A 22894-nucleotide genomic window follows, 5' to 3' on the forward strand; every position below is an offset into this window, starting at 1 on the left:
TGTGGCAGTCCTGGAGTGCGTGTGCATACACACACTGAGACGGGACGTGTGTGGCATGTGGGTGGGGGCACTGGGACGTGTTTGCAGGTGTCTGTGTTAGCACTGCAATACGTGATGTGTGCAGTGTGGGAAGTGTGTGGGATGGTGTCGTGAGATCTGTTTCTGTGAATTATTGTTCTGGGTGTGAGTCTGTGTGCACCTTTTTGTCTGTCATTCACAATTAGCGACGCTTTGGCAGTTGTGCCCTGTGGACTTCTGCTTCCTGGGGAGGAGTGCGTGTGGTTATGTGTGTGCTGTTGTGTGACTGCAGCAGGGACCACAAAGGCTCATGGGGTGTGTGAGAGAGTGTGAGGCCTGTGAGTGTGTGATGGTGCCGAGTGTGGGTATGTTGGTCTGTGGGTTTACTGGTTGCGTGGTTGTGGGTCTCTTTGTGAAATGGTACAAGGCCAGGTGCAGTGGAGTGTGTGATGTGCATGTCTGTGATGCAGTGTTCGGAGGGTGTGAGTCAGTCTACATAGCCCTTTATGACTGCGATTGTAATTCTGGTGTGGTGTGATGGGGGGTGCATTTTATTTCCACATGTTGGTGAATCTCTGGCATTGTGTGATGGGGTAGTGTAGTATGTGTTTGAGGGTCCATGCTGTTGTGTGTGATGGGGTGGTGGACGTGTGCATCCTCCCCATCTGGGCTATCTGGGTGATGGTTGTGTGTGAGTGTGAGGCTTGGTGGGGTCCTCTGGCTGTGATGTGTCTTCTGTGTACCCTCGCAGTTGTGTCTCCCTGCATAACTCTGCATTGTGTGTGGGGGCACACTAGTGAGGGGACCTCAAGGCTCCTTTCCCCTCTGCAGCACCCCTCCTAATTGTAGGGTCTTCCTTGCCTCTTAGGCCCCCTCCAGCTCCCCCTCCTGAACAACAACCCCATAAGGTCTCCAGCCCTCCCCTGTGCCCCCCCTTACTGTGGTGGTTTATAAGGGGCTTTCCCCCCTCCCGGTGTCCACGTCTCCCAACCCACCCCTCTCCCTGTGGCAACACCCCCACAGTGCGGGGATTTTCGGGGCGCTCTCTCCCTCAGCGCCCCACTGCGGGGGTCTCCAAGTTCCTCATTGCGGGGTCTCCGGAATCCCCCCTTCTGCAGCTCTCCCCCTTGGCGGTGCCGCCACTTTGCGGAGGCTGGGGGGCGGGGAGGACAGCTGCAGTACTGGGGGCGGGGCCGCGGGCCATCCGTCAGGGCGGCGGCGCCCCTGATTGGCCGGCGCCGGCCCCCCCGCGGGCGCGGGCATATGAGGAGGCGGAGGCGGCGGCCGCCGCAGACTCTGTGCGGGAGGGCTGCCGGCAGGACGGACGCGCGGACCGAGGCGCGGGCGCTGCAGAGGCCCCCCAGCCCGAGCCCGCGCCTGAGCCCGCCCTGAGGCCTCTGCCCCGGCCCCCGCCCCGCCCGTCCGCCCCTCTCCCCCGGAGCCGCCAAGATGGGGGTAGGTGCTCGGACCGGCCGGGCCGTGCGTGTGTGCGACATTGTGGGTCCAGTGACATTGGGGGCGGGGGGCGGGGGCTCCGGGACCCCTGCGGTCCGGGGCCAGGTCCGGGGGATCCGGCCCGTCCGTACGGTTGTGCCGCTGGTTGAGCGTGTGCGCGGGGCCGCCTGGGGCCGCGGGGTCTGTGGCGTATGTTGGCGTGTCTTTGTGTGCGGGGTCCGTGGGGCACCGATCGGCCCTTGACATCTCTGCCTGACCTGGTGCGGTTGCACGCTCCATCGTATGTGTGCATGTGCGTGTGCGTGTGCGCGTGTGTGAGCTCTTGGCTCTGTCAGGTCCTGCCAGCACCGTCTGCTAGCGATCGTGTGGCCCAGGTTGTGTCTGACTGTCTGCATTCGTGTCTGGGTTTGTCTGAGAGCTGGTGTTTGTGTCTGGGGGTGTTGAAAGCCCTCTGCTTCCCTGGCCGGGTGGGGACAGGTCCAGGCTATGGGATGAACACCAGATGACCTCTCTTTCTCCTTCCAGGCCTGGATGGGGGGGCTCTGCAGTGCGGCGGGTGGCCTGGGGCTGTGGTGTGTGTCCAGTTCCTAATCTGGGGAAGCTGATATGGGGCGGGGGGGGGGGGCTGGGAGAAGTAGGAGAGCTGTGGCAGGGAGACTGAGTGCCTGGCTGAGGGCGCATGTGTGCACATGTGGGGGGTAGGGAGGTGGGGGGAGTGTATCGTGCATGTCTGGCTATGCCCTTGCCTCTGTGTCCGTGTGTCCTTGTCTGTCTGTGAGTCTCTCCAGCAGATGCCGCCTCCTTCCCTGGCTGACCACCTGATCCCCTCTGCAGCCCTGGATTCCTCCCTGCGTGTCTGGGGCGGGGCCATGGGGGGAGAGTGGGAGAAGGAGGCGGGTGGGCTGGGTAGGAAGAAGACAGAGGGTCGGGATGGGAAAGGCTAATGGAGAGGGGATATGAGGGATGGGGAGAAAGATGGCGGATGAAGGCTGAGGGGCCCAGGGATGGAGGTGGGGGGGGGGCAGATGTGTGGCTTGGGGTGGGTGAGGGGGGATGGGGAGAAGAACTGGGTGGGAAGAGGACTGGGAGATGGGGGGGTGGGGCGGGAGGTGAGAGTCAGTGATGGCTTCCAGGTAAGTGGAATGGAAGGAGGGAGGTGTGGGCAGATTGGAGGAGACTGACATTGTATGCCCCAGGGAGGGAAGAGGGGCATTAGGAAAAGAAGAGGGGCCAGGAGAAGAGAGGCACTTTAGACATGGGTTGCAGACAGAGAGGCAGAACCCTGTGGAAAGAGCAAAAGAAATAGGCAGAGACAGAGAGATGCTCTGAAAGAGACAGAGAGAAAGAGACACAGATGTAGAGACAAAGAGAGACACAGAGAGACATGAAGAGAGAGACATGGGTGAGACAAAGACATGGAGAGACACATCAGAGACAAAGAGAGAAACTGAGTCTGAGATTAGGAGACCCAAGGACAGACATTTCCTATCCAGAGACGACCAAAGTCAGCTCGAAGGGTGGGAGGAGGAGGCAGAGAGCACAAGGGAGGTGGAGAGAGAGATGCTCAGAGATGAAGGCCCCAGACACCCTGAGAGGGGGAGGGAGAGGTTGGCCAAGGTGCAGAAGCTGCGTGAGCTGGCGGGTGTCAGGGGGAGGCGGACAGCGGGAAATGGTGAGGAGACGCAGAGACTGGCTGCAGCGAGACAGGCGTGTCCCCCACCCTCAGAGGTGCTCCCGCCCTGCAGTGCGCCCATCTGGGCCTCCTGCCTTGACTGGGAAAGCCTCGGCTCCCCCTCCAACAGATGGAAGCCCGCCCCCAAGGGAGTCTGGTCATAGCAAGGGCAAGCAGAAGCCAAGGCTTGCCTGCCAGGGACTGGGGTGTCCCAGCCCCCTCCTCCCTCAGACCCAGAAGTCCAGGCCCCAGCCCTTCCTCCCTCAGACCCAGGGGCCCAGGCTCCCCCAGCCCCTCCACCCTCGGACCCAGGAGTCCAGAGCCCCCAGCCCCTCCACCCTCAGACCTAGGTCTCCAGGCCCCCAACCCCTCCTCTCTGAGACCTAGGAGTCCAGGACCCTCCTCCCTCAGACCCAGGAGTCCAGACCCCCTGCCCCTCCTCCCTCAAATGCAGGAGTCCAAGCCCCCAGCCCGTCTTCCCTCAGACCCAGGAGTCCAGGCCCCCAGCCCCTCCTCCCTCAGACCCAGGAGTCCAGGCCCCCAGCCCCCTCCTCCTTCAGCCCCAGGAGTCCAAGGCCCCCAGCCCCCTCCTCCCTCAGATCAGGGGTCCAGTTTCCACAGCCCCTCCTCCCTCAGCCCCAGGAGTCCAAGGCCCCCAGCCCCTCTTCCCTCAGATCAGGGGTCCACGTTCCCCAGCCCCTCCTCCCTCAGACCCAGGAGTCCAAGACCCCCAGCCCCCTTCTCCCACAGACCAGGGATCCAGGTCCTGAGCCCCTCCTCCCTCCAAGCAGCGGCTCCCAGCCTTCCCCAAGGTTTCAAGGGTGGGCTGCTGGTTTTCTCCCCCACTCCTGCCAGGGCCCCATCTCTCTCCTCTCTTGCCTTCCCCCTCCTTTCTCTACCTTGACCCTGTGACCTTCTATCTCCACACCTCTCCATCCATGGGGCCACCCCTGTGGGCAGGTAAGACCCCTCCTGGTGCAGGGAGTGGAGGCATGTCCTCCCTGTCCCCCAGGCCTCCGTGCTTTTGAGTCAGACGCAGTGTTGCTGCAGGGCTGGCCCAGGGCCAAGCCTCCCTCCCACCCTCCTAAACCCTCTCAGAGGCTCTCAGGCCTCCAGGCTGCAGTAACCCCCAGGCTCAGCCTCTGGGTCTGGGGGCAGCCGGCAGGCAGCTCAGCCCTCTACAAGGTCACAAGGGGATTAGCACTGAGCTGCCTGAGCCTGGGATCCCAGCTTGGCTCTGGGCCCGCAGGATCTGTCAGCAGCCCTCTTCCAGCACCTGGCCTCGCCCCACCCCTCCTGCCAGCCTCCAGGGACACTGCCTTCCCCATCTGCCCAAGCCCCCAGACTGGAACCTCCCTCACCCCCTCACACTGCATCCAGTTCAAGCCAGGCCTGGGGCTTCTGTACCCCAAATCCTAGCCAGCTCCTAGTCTGCCCTCCAGAGCCCTGACCTTGCCCATCCCCTGTTCAAAGCTGTCCGTGGCTGCCACCAACCCCCGAGAGAGAGGCCAGGGCCCACAGCTTGTCAGTCAAGGCCCTTGGGACTGGCTGGGTATCCAGCCAGGCCACCATCCTGGAGCATAGCAGGCTGCCTCCCGGGCTTTTGTCCCAGCTGTGACCAACACCTGCAGTACCCTTTCCTCTGTCCCTGCCAGGCCTGTGGGGTCTCCCAGGTTCTCCCTGTCTTTGAGAGACCCATGGGGCTGTGGAAAGGAGCCCAGGAAAAGAGCCGGGTAGAGAAGACAGGGAGGGTGACAGGAGGGGGAAACCTGGAGCTGGAAGGACGGAGATGCCGAGATGCACCCGAGAGAGACAGATAGACAAGAAGGTCGCAGAGAGAGACAGCCAGAGACAGACAAGGCAGCTGAGACAGGAGAGGTGGAGAGGGAGAGACACATGAAGCATTCCAGAGGAGGACACAGCTGGAAAGTTGAAGACAGACTCATGACAGAGAATGGCAGAGAGAAGGATGGAGAAAGACACGGAGGTGGAAATACTGACACTCAGAGACAGTCTGAGATCCCGTAACACATCAACTTGGAGAGACATGGGAACCCAGAGAGAACCAGAGAGAGATTTAGCCAGATGCCGGGAGAGATCGTTCAAGAGATGCAGACAGACATTATGTGAGACAGAGAGACATACAGAGCCAGAGATCAGTCAGACAGAATTATACAGAGACACGTGCTGAGAGACTTAGAGGCAAAGAGACAGACGACATAAAGTGACGAAGGAGAGAGAGCAGGGAGAGAAACAGCCACAGAGAGACAGAGATGGCGAGATAAAGAGGTAGGAGACAGAGAGACAAAAAAGAACAATAAGACAGAAGGGGACAAACTGAGACTGAGAGAGATAGATCCAGAGACAGAGAAATACGGACAAAGCAAGAGACCTCTGGACACTCTGGGAGTTGGGACAGGCCCAGGAGGAGGGAGAAAGAGACACACACAGAGATAAAGAGACACCAAGTGACTGAAGGAGAGAGAACCACAGAGACAGGCAGAGAAACAGAGAGAGACAGAAGCACAGACAGACCTGGACAGAGACCCTCAGGGACAGAGACCCAGAGATAACATGGCGCCAGAGACAGTGAGGCCAATCGAAGAGACGAGACCCACGGGTTCTGAGAGACAACCACTCAGAGACACAGGGCAGAGACAGGGAGGTGCAGGCAAGCCCTGACAGACAGACGGCGACCCCCAGAGCCAGCCCCTGCCCAAGGCGCACACCTGTACAGAAGCAGGCCGGGGCGGGGGCCTGGAGGGCCGGTGTCCCCCTTGTAACCCCTTCTCGCCCACAGTCTGGTGGCTCTGACAGCTATCGTGTCGCCACCTCGCAGGACAAGAAAGATGACAAGGGCTCGCCCAAGAAGAGCAAGGGCACCAAAGAGCGCAGGGACCTGGATGACCTCAAGAAGGAGGTGGCTATGGTAAGCCCCACCCTTTGCACCCACACACCCGCCCAGAGCAGAGATGTGGCCAGGGATGGGCCTCACGCTCTCAGGTCTTGCCCCAGCCCCTGAAAGGCCTTGGCTCTCATTGCCTCCCACCAAATTCTCGTTCCCCAGACAGAGCACAAGATGTCAGTGGAAGAGGTCTGCCGGAAATACAACACAGACTGTGTGCAGGTGCGGCTGGTCCTGAAGGAGGAGGGCTTCCGGGAGGAGGGGCTGGGGGGCTTGGACCCTTTAGTCTGAGGGTGGAGGGGCTGGGCGCCTGGACCCCTGGGTCTGAGGGAAGAGGGGCTGGGGGTCTGGACCCCTGAATCTGAGGGAGGAGGGGCTGGGGGCCTGGACTCCTGGCTCTGAGGGAGGAGGGGCTGGGGGTCTGGACTCCTGGGTCTGAGGGAAGAGGGGCTGGGGGCCTGGACCCCTGAGTCTGAGGGAGGACAGTCTTAGGGCCTGGACCCTTGGGTCTGAGGGAGGAGGGGCTGGGGGTCTTGACCCCTGGGTCTGAGGGAGCAAGGTCCGGGGGCCTGGACCCCTGGGTCTGAGGGAAGAGGGGCTGGGGGTCTGGACCCCTGAATCTGAGGGAGGAGGGGCTGGGGGCCTGGACCCCTGAATCTGAGGGAGGAGGGGCTGGGGGCCTGGACTCCTGGCTCTGAGGCAGGAGGGGCTGGGGGCCTGGACCCCTGAGTCTGAGGGAGGAAGGTCTGGGGGCCTGGACCCCTGGGTCTGAGAGAGGAGGGGCTAGAGGCCTGGACCCCTGGGTCTGAGAGAGGAGGGGCTGGGGGCCTGGACCCCTGGGTCTGAGGGAAGAGGGGCTGGGGTCCTGGACCCTTGGGTAGAGGGAGGAGGGGCTGGGGGCCTGGGGTGCTTTGGGGTGAAGCGTTGGGGTACCAAGGTGGCTCAGGGAGGGTTCTGTGTGAGTCCTGTGTCCCCCAGGGTCTGACCCACAGCAAAGCTCAAGAGATCCTGGCCCGGGATGGGCCTAATGCGCTCACACCACCGCCTACCACCCCAGAATGGGTCAAGTTCTGCCGCCAGCTCTTCGGGGGCTTCTCAATCCTGCTGTGGATTGGAGCCATCCTCTGCTTCCTGGCCTATGGCATCCAGGCGGGCACAGAGGACGACCCCTCGGGTGACAATGTGAGTGCCCTCCACCCTGCCCTGTGCCAGGGCCTGAACGTTTAGGGGCGTACACCCTGCCCCGCGTTTCCTGCCCCTTCCGGCTTCTCAAAGCCCACTCCCCCGCTCTCCCTCATCGGACCTGCATGATCACTCGGTGAGAGAACCAGAGAAGGTCTAAGGAAACTGAGGCTCAGTAAAGCCAAGTAACTTGTGTGCCGTGTGGTGTGTGTGAGCTGAGGCTCTGTCCCAGGGCTTTGTGATCCCGGTGGCCTTGGGGACAAACACCACCAGGTGGTCATCACCTGAAAGGTCCCCCCAAAAAGTGAGTGCGCTCATGTAGCGAGCCAGGCGCATCCAGCTGCAGCTCTGTCGGGACCCCTCCCGCAATGCAGGGGACACATGGGGGGACGCGGTCTCAACGGACCCCGTGCCCATAAACACAGACCCGCACACTGACCACATGGAGATCCTTGCACAGGCACGTGCACACACATGCAGAGTCAACACCATCACGCTGGACGCAGACTCAGACACACAGGCACAGACACAGGCGTGGATGGAACTCAGACACACACAGAGCTGCAGGCCTAGCCTGCAGACAGACAGACTGACCTGCCAGTCAAGCACAGACAGATCGTATTCCCAGACATTAAAACTCAGGGAGCCTGACTGGCTTTGTCGGGGGAGCATGTGACTCTTGATCTCGGAGTCCTGAGTTCGAGTCCCATGTTGGGTGTAGAGATTACGAAAATCAATCGATCAATAAAACTTAAAAAAAAAAAAAAGGAAATTAAAACCTAAACAGGCAGATAGACCCAGGCAGACCAAGAGAGAGTGACAGAGAGACAGAAATCCACATACAGAGACTCAAACACAAACGGTCCCATAAATTCATTATTTTTTATTTTTTTTAAAGATTTTATTTATTTATTTGACAGAGAGAGACAGCCAGCGAGAGAGGGAACACAAGCAGGGGGAGTGGGAGAGGAAGAAGCAGGCTCCCAGTGGAGGAGCCTGATGTGGGGCTCGATCCCATGGATCCAGGATCACGCCCTGAGCCGAAGGCAGCTGCTTAACGACTGAGCCACCCAGGCGCCCCAGTCCCATAAATTTAAAGCCAGGCATGCAAACCGTCGGACAGACACACTGACTTAAACACAGACAGACACATGGACAGATAATAGCATACACTCAGATTCTCCAATGCAGACAGAAAGACAGATGGACGCACAAAATCAAGAGAAGGACTGACCTAGAGATTCAAACGCACCCATGTGCGGAAAGAGGGACCCTAACGTTATCAGGCAGACAGACACACGGACCCTCAAGTAGACACAGCCTGGGGTCAGACACACAAATATGGACACCGCCCCCCCCCCCCCGTGGACTCAGAGTTCCCTTCCCAGATTCTATCTCGGGGTGAGGCTGGTAGGGAGCGGCTCTGAGGCACGACCCTGTGTCCCCCCACAGCTATATCTGGGCATCGTGTTGGCGGCTGTGGTCATCATCACCGGCTGCTTCTCCTACTACCAGGAGGCCAAGAGCTCCAAGATCATGGAGTCCTTCAAGAACATGGTTCCCCAGGTGAGGGGGGCCCCGGAAGGGGTCAGGTGGGGGTAGGAGGGTGGGGGTGAAGTGTGCCATCCAAGCCCCGGCAGAGAGCTGGGGCGCTGACTCTTCTCCATTCGGCCCCCAGCAAGCCCTGGTGATCCGTGAGGGGGAGAAGATGCAGGTGAACGCTGAGGAGGTGGTGGTTGGGGACCTGGTGGAGATCAAGGGTGGAGACCGAGTCCCGGCCGACCTACGAATCATCTCAGCCCATGGTTGCAAGGTGGGACCGGGACCTGAGGCCCAGCTCTGTCCTTCCTGGAGTGGCTCTGTGGTCCAGGCCCTCAGTCCCCTCCTCCCTCAGACTCAGGAGTCGTGCCCCCAGCCCCCTCCTCCTTCAGAACTAAGAGTCCAGGCCCCAGGCCCCTCTCTTTCAGAGCCAGGGTTCCAGGCCCCCAGATCCCTCCTCACTCAGACCCAGGAGTCCAGAGTCCCAGCACCCTCTTCCCTCAGACCCGGTAGTCCAGGCCCCCAGCCCCCTCTTCCCTCAGACCCAGGGGTCTAGGCCCCCAGTCCCGGCCCCTGCTCCCCACCCCCCCAGACCCATCGATACCTTAAACCATGGCAAGAAGCCTCTGCTTCCCACCTTCAAGAGCCCAGCCTCTAGCCCCCCGGACACAACTCACTCACCCAGAGTCCAGGCTTCTAGTTATGACCTCCACGGATACAGCCCTAGCTTGTCCTCTGGACAAGTGCTCCCTGACCCCAGGGCTGGGCCCTCTGTCCCTTCACCCATCCTCAGGTGGACAACTCCTCCCTGACCGGCGAATCAGAACCGCAGACCCGCTCTCCTGACTGCACACACGACAACCCCTTGGAGACTCGGAACATTACCTTCTTTTCTACCAACTGCGTGGAAGGTGCGGCAGGGCACGGTGGGGGCACCCAGGTTGGGGCAGGGCTGGCCCAGACAGAGAGATGTGCGTCTGGGACTTGGGGTCCCTGTGAACCTCGCTGAGACCCCATCCCCAGCTCAGCCTCCTCCCCTCTGGCCCCACAGGCACAGCTCGCGGCGTGGTGGTGGCCACGGGTGACCGCACTGTCATGGGCCGCATTGCCACGCTGGCTTCAGGCCTGGAGGTGGGCAAGACGCCCATCGCCATCGAGATCGAGCACTTCATCCAGCTCATCACCGGTGTGGCTGTCTTCCTGGGCGTCTCCTTCTTCATCCTGTCCCTCATTCTCGGGTACACCTGGCTTGAGGCTGTCATCTTCCTCATCGGCATCATCGTGGCCAATGTCCCAGAGGGCCTGCTGGCCACCGTCACTGTAAGGGCCGGACCCCCGTGTCTGAGGGAGGAGGGGTCTGGGGTCTGACTGCCGTGTTCCTGAGGAGGACACCTTGCACACTGAGGGCTGAGCCTCCTAGATCTTGAGTGACTGGGTCCGGGGACTCAGAAGGCCTTCTTAACAAAACAAACAAAAATCTCGAGGCACACTGCAAGGCATGAAGGGCGAACAGCCTATCATGTTCTTTTTTTCTTTTCTTTTTCTTTTTCTTTTGAGAAAGTGGGGGGAGTAAACGAGCAGGGGGAGGGGCAGAGGGAGAGGGAGAGAGAGAATCTCAAGCAGACTCCCAGCTCGGCACAGAGCCCAACACAGGCTCGATACCACGACCCTGAGATCATGACCTGAGCCGAAATCGAGAGTCGGTGCCTCAACCGACTGAGCCCCCCAGGAGCCCCGTCAGTCCTACCACTTTCTAAGTTAACTTACACAACTAAGAAGTACACCCTCATGGGGTTCCCGGCTGGTTCAGTCAGGAGAGCATATGACTCTTGATCTCGGGGTTGTGAGTTTGAGCTCCACGTTGGATGTAGAGATTACTTAAAAATAAAATCTTAAAAAAAAAAAAAAGAAGTATATCCTCATGTAAAAGGTCCAAATAATACACTAAGATAGTTAAACAATAAAATAATACCACCCCCCACCACCCTGCTGCCCATTGGTCAGCCCCACCACAGAAGAGCATTGTCCACACTGCTTCCCGGCTGGTGTGGGCGTATTCCAGCCTGTGGGTCAACGCTGTCTTCACGGCACATAGACCCGGCCGTCCCAGAAATTCTCTGCTGCTTGCTTCTTTTTACTTAATGCATCCTGCCACGATTTCCCCATTAGCATGTTCAAAGCCAGGGTAGGTCAAAGGCTTTTTACAGACGTGGGGTCATGCATATGGACGCCCCGGGTGTGAGTCTGGGCGTGTACGGGTGGGCGGCACGCAGACTGAGTTCCCCAGAAACCCCCTTGAGACCTTGTCCAGCTTCTTTCCCCCAACCCAAAGGTAACCCCTACGCTGGCTTCCAGCAGTCTCACTGCACTGCATAGCAACGGAATAATCGAGTACAAACCCTTGTTTCCGGCTCAGTTTTGTGCTGGACACGACGTCCTTGAACTTCACCCGTGCGGGTGCAAGCAGCAGGAGCCTGCTCTTTCTTGTTGCTGCATATTATTCCATTTTTTATTCCTGCGGTTTATTTATCCCTTCCGTTGTTAGTAGATGTTTGCGTTGCCGATTATAAGGGTTGCCGGTGTGCCCAGAGCAGTAGCTGTCTTTGGGGGCACATCCGAGCCCACTTTTGTCGGTCCGTACCTTGGGATGGAATTGCTGGACAGCAACACTCTTCTGTGTGTGTGTCTGTCTTGTTGTTGTCTGATGTTTGGGGGCAGCGCTCTTTCCTTTCCCGGGCCACGCAGTTGCTGCTGGGCCGGGCAGGTGTGTTGGCGCTCGCGTTGCCGGTGCAAGCCTGCCACCCGGCTCCCCCGGTGACTGGCCCGCCCCTGGCACGTCCCCTAGGTGTGTCTGACGCTGACGGCCAAACGCATGGCGCGGAAGAACTGCCTGGTGAAAAACCTGGAGGCTGTCGAGACCCTGGGCTCCACATCCACCATCTGCTCGGACAAGACAGGGACCCTCACCCAGAACCGCATGACGGTTGCCCACATGTGGTTTGACAACCAGATCCATGAGGCCGACACCACCGAGGACCAGTCAGGTGAGGGTGGGGCCCCGGCGGGGACCGAGGGGGTCTGGCGCCAAGGCGCTGTGACAGGGGACATGTGCCTCCTTCAGGCACCTCGTTTGACAAGAGCTCGCACACCTGGGTGGCCCTGTCCCACATTGCCGGACTCTGCAACCGTGCCGTCTTCAAGGGAGGTCAGGACAACATCCCTGTGCTCAAGGTACGTCCAGCTGCCCCCGTCGCCTTGGCCCTGCCCGTGGCCACCGCCGCTGCTCTGCTCTGACGGCCCTCTGTTCCCCCAGAGGGATGTGGCCGGGGATGCCTCTGAGTCTGCCCTGCTCAAGTGCATCGAGCTGTCCTCTGGCTCTGTGAAGCTGATGCGAGAACGAAACAAGAAAGTGGCCGAGATTCCCTTCAATTCCACCAACAAATACCAGGTACCGCCGGGCTGTCTAGGAGAGCTAGCCTGGACCTCGGTGCCTTGATCATGCCTGTAAGCGGTCACCTCTGCGCCACTGCCCCCCTTGCTTTGGACAAGTTACTAACCTTCCAGAGCCTTGGTTTCACCATCTGTGAAATGGGCATGATAGTGTCTACCCGGTTAGGTAAGGAACAGGCTGACCCAGAAGTAGTGAGAGCAAGGTCTCTGCCAGAGTGGGAGGCAGAGGCGTAAGGATCTTCCTGCAGCCAGGGAGCTCCCATTCATTCCACCAATATTCGCTTGAGCAGCCAGTGCATGTCAGGCGCACGTTTTTGGTGCTGGGGTACCCATGGCAGTGAGTGAAACAGTGAAGTCGCTCCTCTCATGGAACTTACGTTCTAGTGCTGGAAGACAGTCCATGACAAAGGCATGAGGAAATACGGAATATGCTGGCTGCAGGTGTCTGGGGCAAAAGTATTCTAGGCAGTGGGCATAGCACGTGCAAAGGCCCTGAGGCAGGAGTGTATTAATGTGTCTGAACAACAGCCAGGCAGGCAGGGTGGTGGAGCAGGGAGCCTGGGAGTGTGCTGGAGGTAAGGACAGTGGGTGCCTGGCCGGGTCCCATGAGGCTCGTGGGCCATAGAGAGGACTCAGGAATGACTCTAAGAGGGACATGAGCTCTGTGCAGAGGAGAGATGGGAGCTGACTCATGTTTTTTAAAAGACTTTCACTGAGATATAATTCATATATCATAGATCACCGACATAAATGTCACAGATACATGCAATCGCTCCACAAGTATGGAACATTCCATCCTGTCAAAAGGAAGTCTCACATTCCTTAGCTATTGCCCTCCTCTCCCCCATCTCCCTGATCCCTAAGCAACCGCTCATCCACTTTCTGTCTCTGTGCGTTGGCCAGTTCTGGCCGTTTTGTATAAATGGTATCACACAATACGAGGCATTTTGTGCCTGGCGTCTTTGCCGTCGTGTGACGTTCTCAAGGTTCGCTCACGTTGTGGTGTGTGCCGGTACCCCGGACCTCTGTCTGGCTGGGTAATGTTGCACTGCCGGCATAGTGCACAGTTTCTTGATCCCTCCAGCCGCTGACGGACGTTCGAGTCGTTCGCCCCTTTGCACTACAGTGTGATGCTGCTGGCTACTTCATGCACACGTTTCTCTGCGGACACACTTGCTGTGTCTCTTGGGTGTTGACTCGTGTAGTAACTCTCCTGTAGCCTTTTGAGGGGCTGTCAGACTATTTGCCAAAGTGGCTGCCCCGTTTCCCACAGACTCACGTTTCTTAAAGGATCCTCCTGGCTGCGGTGGAGAGGCAGTATTATGGGCTGGGGCGGGCAGGCACAGACACTCAGTGTGATATTTCCTCTGAGAGATGGGGGTGGCCGGATGGGGTCGGCAAGAGGGAAGGTGAGAAGAGGTCAGAATCTGGGTGTATTTGAGAAGTGAGCTGAGCAGATTTGGTGATAGGTCAGATGTGGGATGAGAGGAAGCCGGGTGAGGAAGGGAGAGAGATTTCTGTGAGCGAGCCCCACGGGCAGAAACATCTGTGAGATAGAGAGACAGAAATGGGCAGGGGTGAGCCGAGATCTCTGTGACAGACTCCGAGAACCAGATGGAGATCTCTTGGGTAGAGAGTTTGGGGCAGTGCATTCTAGGGGAGCCCCGGCTGTGGTCTGTCCTGGCTCGCATGGCTCAAGCCGGAGGCTGGGGGCCGTCCTGTCCCCCAGCTGGGTCCCGCCGAGGCTCAGGAGTGCCCGCCCTCTCCACAGCTCTCCATCCATGAGACTGAGGACCCCAACGACAACCGATACCTGCTGGTGATGAAGGGTGCCCCTGAGCGTATCCTGGACCGCTGCTCCACCATCCTGCTGCAGGGCAAGGAGCAGCCCCTGGATGAGGAGATGAAGGAGGCCTTCCAGAACGCCTACCTTGAGCTCGGTGGCCTGGGCGAGCGCGTGCTGGGTGCGCACCTCGGGGGGGGGGTGCTGATGTGGGGCAGGGGCTGGGCCAGCTCGGGGGGGGGGGGTCCCTTGAGGCTGCATGGAGCCTGGCTCAGAATAAGTCCTCCCAGAATGCACCGTGAATGCATGAATGAATGAGCGAGTGTGTGTATGAACGAGAGGGGGAGGCATCTTTAGGGGAAGAATGTTGACAGACTGTGCCCCCGGGTGGGGCTACCCTGACGGCAGGGACCCCGGCGGCCAAGAGCTGTGGGCGGGAGGGTGGCGGTCTGAGGCTGGAGCCCTCATGCCCCCACCCCATCTTGCCATCAGGTTTCTGCCATTACTACCTGCCCGAGGAGCAGTTCCCCAAGGGCTTTGCCTTCGACTGCGACGATGTGAACTTCACCACAGACAACCTCTGCTTCGTCGGCCTCATGTCCATGATCGACCCGCCCCGGGCGGCCGTCCCCGACGCCGTGGGCAAGTGCCGTAGCGCTGGCATCAAGGTGTGGCCCGGGGCAGCGGGGGAGGCGGGGTCGGGGGCCCCCGGGGGGGCCAGCGGTGAGGCTGGACCACCCCAAACAATGCCCACAGGTCATCATGGTCACGGGTGATCACCCCATCACGGCAAAGGCCATCGCCAAGGGTGTGGGCATCATCTCCGAGGGCAATGAGACAGTGGAGGACATCGCTGCCCGGCTCAACATTCCCGTCAGCCAGGTCAACCCCCGGTGAGCCGCCCCCCCCGCCCGCCCCAGCCTCCCTCCAGGACGGCCTGTCCCCCTTCCTCTGGCTCTCAGCACCTGGGCCCCACGCCCCCCTCCATGTGTGAGAACGGGCAGCGTGGGGCAGGTCTGCATCTGAGCCTCGCTGCTCACGAGCCGTGTGACCCTGGGCAAGTCACTTACACTTCCTGAGCCTCGATTTCAGAGCCCGGCCCTCCTGCCCCTCCTGTTTGTGGGTTCGGCCTGTCTGGCCGTCTGTCCATTTGTCCCCATGTGTCCTGACCAGCTCCCTGCTCTTCCCAGGGATGCCAAGGCCTGTGTGATCCATGGCACTGATCTTAAGGACTTCACCTCGGAGCAAATCGACGAGATCCTGCAGAACCACACGGAGATCGTCTTCGCCCGCACGTCCCCCCAGCAGAAGCTCATTATTGTGGAAGGCTGTCAGAGACAGGTGTGCTTGGGCTGAGGCCCCTCGCAGGAGGGGGCTGGGGCCAGGCCTCTGGGCGTCCTCCTCACCCCCTCTCCCTCCAGGGAGCCATCGTGGCTGTGACCGGGGATGGCGTGAACGACTCCCCCGCCCTGAAGAAGGCAGACATCGGGGTGGCCATGGGCATTGCCGGCTCGGACGTGTCCAAGCAGGCAGCGGACATGATTCTGCTGGATGACAACTTTGCCTCCATCGTCACGGGTGTGGAGGAGGGTGAGTTGGCTGGGGAGGTCCTGGAGACTGGGGTTCCTGCAGGAGGCCCTGAGAAGTGCTGGAGGCACCGGCCAGGGCTGTGGCGGAATGCGCAGTAGGGAGATAACCAGAATCATTCCGAGCCCCGGGTGGAGTCTGAAGCCCGTCTTTTCCAGTCTTCCTCCCCCACAATGGGGTTGGGGGCTCCCTGGGGACAGGGCTGAGCTGATGCCCTTCTGGGGCCCAGCCTCGCCCACTGTAGGGCAGTCTGGCCGGCAAGGCAGACGTAGAAAGCATTTTGAAAACGCCTGTGAGTGAGACCACGGGGAAGCCGAGGGTCCTTCGGGAGCCCTGTGGAGGTCCCTCACCCAGCCTGGGGTCAGGGCGGCAAGGAAGCTTCTAGAATGGACAGAATCACTATACGGCATCCCAAGGGCCGAGCTGGAACGTACAGTGCCAAGAAAGGGAGCTGCGGACAGAGGAATGGAGCATGCACAGGCCAGGCACTGGGAGGGAGCCCATGTGTAGGGCCGGGGACACCAAGCCCAGGCTGCAGAGCCGACGGGCACCACTGCCTTCTGATGGGCCTCGATGTGGCCACAGATGGAACTTGTTCATATTTAATTTCATTCTGATCATCAAAGCAATTCCCGATAATTATAGGAAATGTAGACAAGCATTAAGAGGAAAATTGGAATCACCCATAACCTCGCCATCCAGAAATAATCCCTATTCATGCTGTGATGCATTTTCTTCCAGTTCCTCTCTCTGTTGGAAACGTCCCCAGGGTAAAACAAAAATAATGCATGATAAAAGAGAATGCAAACGATAAAGCTGAGCCTGAAGTAACAAATTAAATGCTCTTATCCGTTGCCTCCTTTGTCCCAGAAGACATTGTGGTTAATCCTTTCTTCTTCCCCGAGACATCTATGGTTTGCAGTGCACAGCCTTACGGATACACCGGTCACACCTTGCAGACAGGCTTCCCACCTGTATCGGGCTCCCACCTTGAGTCTCTTGCCTGGTGCTGGAGAGACAGTTTTGAGCAGAGCGGACACTGTCCCTCCCCTACAGGAGCTGGGAGGGGCAGCTTTAGACAAGTTCACAAACACAACATGACAAACATAGTTGTAAATGGTGGCAGGTGCTAGGAAGCCAACAAGTAGGATGCCATGATAGGTAATAACCGTGGTCCTACCCAGATAAGGGTGGGCAAGGCAGGCCTCTCGGAGGTGGGGGGGGGGACCCACCAAGTTTAACTTCCAGGAGAGGAAATTCCGGGCATACCGCAGAGCAAAGAGCATCGTGAACCCCCACGTCCCCATCCCCCAGCACCATTACCGCGCGGGGCCCATCATGTTTGTCTCAACACAAACACTGGATTGTGTTGAAGCACATTTCAGTCATTTCCTCCGTCAGTACCGGGAGTTTGTGGAAGGCAGAGCGTGCACGGCAGGAATAGGAAAGAGGGGGTCTTACTTTTACACCAAGACGATCAGAGCATTCCTATCACTGTGCAGCCCCCCTTTCTGTTCCACATGAATGACGTATCTTGTTGCTTGTGCCTCTCAGCGCACCTGGGACGGGGGGGAGGGGGGTTGCTGGCTGGGTTAATCTTTAGCTTCTTTTATTTTTTTTTATTTTAAAGATTTTATTTATTTATTTGAGAGAGAGAGAACTCGCGAGAGGGGGGAGGGTCAGAGGGAGAAGCAGACTCCCCACTAAGCAGGGAGCCCGATGCGGGACTCGGTCCCAGGACCCCGGGATCATGACCTGAGCCAAAGGCAGACGCTTCACCGACTGAGCCCCCCAGGCGCCCCCAGCGTCTTTTTACTCTATACACACTGGACTGATTGAGTTTGTATTGAGATATGACATGCATACAGTAAGCTGGGCAGCTTGATGAATTTTTACACGCGTACACACCCATGCGACCACCAGACCCCGACCAAGATAAAGAACATTTCCAGCCCTGTTAGGGTTTCATCAGGTTCCCTCCAGCCCGTAGCTCCCCTCCCAGAAATAAGCCGTACCCTGACTTTTAGCACGAGGCAGTAGTTCCGAACCTCACACGGAGTCATGCAATATGAGCCCTTTTGTGTCTAGCTTTTTTCGCTCGAAATAACATCTGTGAAATTCATCCGTGGAGTTGGGTGTGTCAATTGCTCGTTCCCTTTTCTTGCTGAGGGGTATTCTGTTGTATGGAGGGACCGTAGTTCATTTATCCACTCCCATGCCGATGGGCATTGCGGTCGGTTCTGTGTTTCGGCGAGGGGGACTAACGCTATGGTGAACCTTCTCGTACTCGCTCTTTGGTGGACATGAACACTCCTTCAAATCTAGGAGTGGGATTACCGGGTCAATAGAGTAGGGGGCTGTTTAACTTTAATACGAACTGCCAGTCTTCCCAAATGGCTATATTTCAAGAACGTTTGAATGGGGTGCCCTGGTTGGATGTTTGTGTGGGAAGGTGGGCAGGTGGGAGGGTGGATTGGAAAGGACTCTGGGACAGGGCAGGGAAGGGGCGGGGGCCCGGATGCCCGATGCCTGCGATCTGAGACTGCCCCTGCCCCAGGCCGCCTGATCTTCGACAACCTGAAGAAATCCATCGCCTACACCCTGACCAGCAACATCCCTGAGATCACGCCCTTCTTGCTATTCATTATGGCCAACATCCCACTGCCTCTGGGCACCATCACCATCCTCTGCATCGACCTGGGCACTGACATGGTGAGCCCCCGCCACCCTCTGGGCCCTAGGAGGGGAGGGTCCCCTACTTCCAGCTCACGTGGCCTCTCCTGCCCAGGTCCCTGCCATCTCATTGGCATACGAGGCTGCAGAGAGTGACATCATGAAGAGACAGCCCAGGAACCCCCGCACCGACAAACTGGTCAATGAGAGGCTCATCAGCATGGCCTATGGGCAGATTGGTGAGGACTCAGGGACCCCACCTCGTTTGTGGCTGGATGCCCAGTGCCTGGCCCATAGTGGGCACTCTGGAACCTTGTGTTGGATGAGTGGGGTGAAAGCAGGATTTGGTCCTGGAGGTTTGGGAGGAGAGACTTGCAGATGGGTGGTGCTCTCCAAGGCAGGGCCAGTACAGGTGGAGGACAGGCCTGGGGGTGCTCTGGGGAGCACATGGGACACCAAGCGGCAGATCAGGGTTGGCCCTGGGCTGGCCACTGCAGAGCCCACTGCCCCACCTGCCTCCATGGTGGGAAAGACAAGATCAACCCGTGAGTGCTCTGTGGGCAGGAGTGAACCCCATCCCTTCCCACCTCCTTCTGAACCTGCTGCTGGAGGTGCCTGTGCGGGGTCTTGGAGGTGCTGAGCTCCTCCTTGCTGGGAATGTTCCAGAAAGCAGAGGCTTCATGGTGGTGGTCAGAGGCCCAGGGAGATCATTCCTGCCTGGGGGAGCCTTCAGACTGAAACCTGGGGGTTCCCAGGGACTCCCTGATGTTTAGGTGGCCTGGGTCAGGTGGGAGAGACCCTCCAGGGGAGTCCCTTCCCTGAGGCTCCTGTCCCAGGTGGCCCATGGCAGGTGCTCACGCTCGGGCCCGGGTTCTGACGTAGCCTCCCCACCATCTCCCAGTGGGAGTCTCACAGGGCCTCCGAGGTGCCCCGGGCTGCCTGCCGGCCCCAACCTGAGCCTTTTCTCATCTCCTCCCCACCCCCCAGGAATGATCCAGGCTCTCGGTGGCTTCTTTTCCTACTTTGTGATCCTGGCAGAAAATGGTTTCTTACCCAGCAACCTGGTGGGCATCCGGCTGAACTGGGACGACCGCACCGTCAATGACCTGGAGGACAGTTACGGGCAGCAGTGGGTGAGTGGGCGGGCCCTGCAGCATTGGGTGGGGGGCTCCCAGTCAGCGCCCCTGCCCACAGCAGGGAGGAGCCCCCATCCGCTGTCCCAGCCTGAGGGGGGTGCTTCCTAAGACGGCCCCTCAGCCCCAGGGGCCCCATCGAGACCTCTGCCCGGGGCTCAGGCTTCCTGGCGCTCTTGGCCCAGCCCACCGAGGTGCTCCCGACCTCTGTCCGTGGTCTGCCCCACCAGCCACAGAAGGGAGTCCCCCCCTCGGGACAGAGTCCCTGCCTGCTCTGGGGCCGGTGCAGGGGCCGCAGGGGTGGGGCATGAGGGTCCCCAGAAGGGGCTGGGCTGCAGGTGTGCTGACTGCCGCCCTGCACGCTTCTCCTCGCTCCTGCAGACCTACGAGCAGAGGAAGGTGGTGGAGTTCACGTGCCACACGGCCTTCTTCGTGAGCATTGTGGTCGTGCAGTGGGCCGACTTGATCATCTGCAAGACCCGGAGGAACTCGGTCTTCCAGCAGGGCATGAAGTGAGGGCCGGCGGCACGAGGCTCTGTTCTGTCCCTCCCCGCGTGCGCCACATGTCAGTCTTTGCCCCTGAGGGTCCCATCTATTGTGGATTCTCTCCGTCTGTCTCTCTGTCTGTGTTGGGGGGGGTGGGAGTGTCACTTGGGGTCCCCTTCCCCGCCTGTCTGTGTGTTGCTGTCTCTGTCTGTCTGCCTTTCTCCTTCTGTTCCCATCTCTCTGTCTCCCTGTTCGTCCCTCTGTTTGCGTGCCTCCGGGCTGTCTGTCTCCGTCCACCTCTGGGTCTGCCTGTCTCTGTGGGGCTGGGGGCCGGGTCAGGTCCTGAGTTCCCGCCTGCCTGTGCCTCCAGGAACAAGATCCTGATCTTCGGGCTGTTTGAGGAGACGGCGCTCGCTGCCTTCCTGTCCTATTGCCCTGGCATGGACGTGGCTCTCCGCATGTACCCTCTCAAGTGAGTGCCCCTCGCCCTCCGCCTCCTGCTCCCAGACCCTCCGAGGAGCCTTCCCCGTGGGACAGCCTCCCAGGCCCCACGTGGGTCTCAAGCCCCACCTCTCCTGCTGTCTCTTTGGGCGCCCCCCCATCACAGGCCCTGTTCTTCCCCCCCCACACCAAAGATTATCTTTAAGTGATCTCTGCACCCAGTGTGGGGCTCAAACTCACAACCCTGAGATCGAGAGCCACCCACTCCACCAACTGGGTTCTGATCCTGCCGAGCCCTCCCCAGGGTGGGGGGGGGGCTGTGCTTTCATGGGGGCCACTTGGCAGGCCCCAGCCTGCAGCCTGGGCCAGGGCGCCCCTTGCATGTGGGCACAGAGGGCAAGGGAGAATCCCCCCCAGGGTGGCCCTCCTGTTCTCCTGCTTCTGTGTCCCCTGGGACAGACCCATCACCAACGCTCTCTTGCTCTCTGTCTCTGCAGGCCCAGCTGGTGGTTCTGTGCCTTCCCTTACAGTTTCCTCATCTTCGTCTACGACGAGATCCGCAAACTCATCCTGCGCAGGAACCCCGGGGGTGAGGGGGCTCCCGGGGTGGAGGGCGAGGCTGGGGGGCAGGGGCGCAGGGGGAGGGGCGGCAGGCAGAGTACTGTGCTGACCTGTCTCCCCCACGTCCCTTCTTCTCTCTTCCTGGCTCTTCGGTCCCCCTCCTCTCTGTCTCTGTCCCGTGCCCTTCTCCATGTCTCTCTCTCTTTCTTTCTTTGTCTCCAGGTTGGGTGGAGAAGGAAACCTACTACTGACCTCACCCCCCCACATCGCCCATCTCTTCCCTGCCCCCCAAGCCCAGGACAGCCCTCACCAGTCCCCCCATTTTGTATTCTGGGGGAGGGGCCCTCTCTCCCCATGGCCCCACCTTGGCCCCTGCCCCCTCAATTTATCTCCTGCCTCCCCACCTCCCCCCTCTGGCTGGCTTCTCTCTCCAACCTTCCCCCGGACCCCCTCTCCCCCTCTCTCTTTTCTGTGTCACTGTTCCTCTCCCTCTCCTCACCCCTTCCTCCCAGCCCCCTCTGTGCCCCCTCCCTGGGCTCTTTTTTACTCCCCCTCACCCCCGGCTGATGCCATCTCTGGTTCTGGACAATTATCAAATATATCAGTGGGGAGAGAGAAGCGCGTGTGTGTCGTGCTTGCTTTCTGGTCCCGGGGGTGGGGGGGTGGTGTCCCCGGTGCTGGCTCCCATGGCCGGGTGATCCACACAACCCCAGGAGCCATGGGATCACAGAGTCACCGGGTCATGGGGTGTTAGACCCAACCAAGGTTACAGTGAGAGCAGCTTCAAATCACCAGGCAGTGGGATTATGGAGTCAGAACAGGGAAGAGGCAGGAAGTCAGACTGGGAATCCTCTCCTATTGGAGGAGGAAGGGGAAGGGGGGACAATGCTGGTGACAATGATGACAACGATGGTGATGATGGTGATTCCCTGAGTGCCCGCTCTGTGCTCTGCCCTCTTGTGCCTCAGCTCATTCAGTCCTCACAAGCTGTGAGGCACAGAGAGGGAAAGTGACCTGGTCAAGGCCACACAGCCAAGAAGTGACAAATCTGGGATCTGAACCTCAGGTGTCCAACCTCTAAGTATGTGCTATTCTCTCGCTCTTTTTATTGAGATGAACTTTCAGTGAAGTGCAAAAATCTTAAGGGCACAGCTCAAGGATTTTTAAAATGACATTGCGGGGCGCCCAGGTGGCTCAGTCAGTCAAGCATCGGACTCTTGATCTCAGCTCAGGTCTTGATCTCGGGGTCATGAGTTTGAGCCCTACATTGGGTTCCACGCTGGGTGCGGAGCCTACTTTAAAAAAAAAAAAAAAGAAAAAAGAAAAGGATTGCATTGCATAACCACCACCCAGATCAAGGTATGGAACATTTCCACCCGCCCAGAAAGTTCCTTCGTGCCCCTCTCCAGTCAGCGCCCCTCCTCCACCGGGGGCTGCCCTGATTTCTGTCGTCATCCTTTAGTTGCACCTGTTCTTGGACTTTGTATAAATGAAATCTTACAAGTGTGTTGTCTCGCGTGTCCAGCTTGTGCTCGGCATGCCTGTGAGAGTCACTCACGTTGTCCCACGTGTCGGTCGCTTTGGGAGCTGCTAGAAATGGGACCATTCTAACAGTGTCTTCCAACGACACATGTCTGCATCTCTGTTGGGCTCATGCTTAGGAAAGAGATTGGTGATCGTGGCACGGATTGTGTTTAATAGAAACGGCCACACTCTTTCCAGAACTCGGGATCATTCGGCATTCCCTCCAGGTATTGTTAATCGTTTGACTTCCAGCCATTCTGGTTGGGCAGCAGCACCCCTTGGCTCGAGGGGTCCACTGACAGAGCCCAGAGATGTGAGTGCGAGTGTGTGCACACGCCCACCACACCCGACAACTACGTGGACCTACATTATCGCATAATGGTCTTTTTTGGAAAAGCAAAAATCCTCTTTGGATTTCTTTCATTTAGCGAAAATGGGTGCTAATGTAGGTCTTCCGTAAAAGTGAAGTGGCATCACATGAATTT

The 22894-nt window shown here is 59.0% G+C and overlaps 1 protein-coding gene across 1 annotated transcript; it reads left to right on the top strand.

The window, feature by feature from the left end:
• Positions 1–1330: 1330 nt before the first annotated feature.
• ATP1A3 (ATPase Na+/K+ transporting subunit alpha 3) lies at positions 1331–21503 on the top strand. Its single transcript, XM_045806195.2, has 23 exons — positions 1331–1473; positions 5985–6074; positions 6213–6272; positions 7029–7232; positions 8685–8798; positions 8911–9045; positions 9565–9682; positions 9823–10091; positions 11617–11815; positions 11893–12002; positions 12085–12219; positions 13993–14185; positions 14497–14672; positions 14761–14897; positions 15195–15345; positions 15426–15594; positions 18149–18303; positions 18380–18503; positions 19252–19397; positions 19779–19909; positions 20254–20355; positions 20822–20913; positions 21108–21503. Exons 1-23 carry the CDS (start codon positions 1468–1470, stop codon positions 21134–21136), a joined length of 3045 nt encoding a protein of 1014 aa, XP_045662151.2. The 5' UTR covers positions 1331–1467; the 3' UTR covers positions 21137–21503.
• The last annotated feature ends 1391 nt before the right edge of the window (positions 21504–22894 follow it).

This window comes from Ursus americanus, chromosome 21 (assembly GCF_024610735.1).
Source record: "Ursus americanus isolate L20-20 chromosome 21, mUrsAme1.1.p, whole genome shotgun sequence".
Classification (NCBI taxonomy): domain Eukaryota; kingdom Metazoa; phylum Chordata; class Mammalia; order Carnivora; family Ursidae; genus Ursus; species Ursus americanus.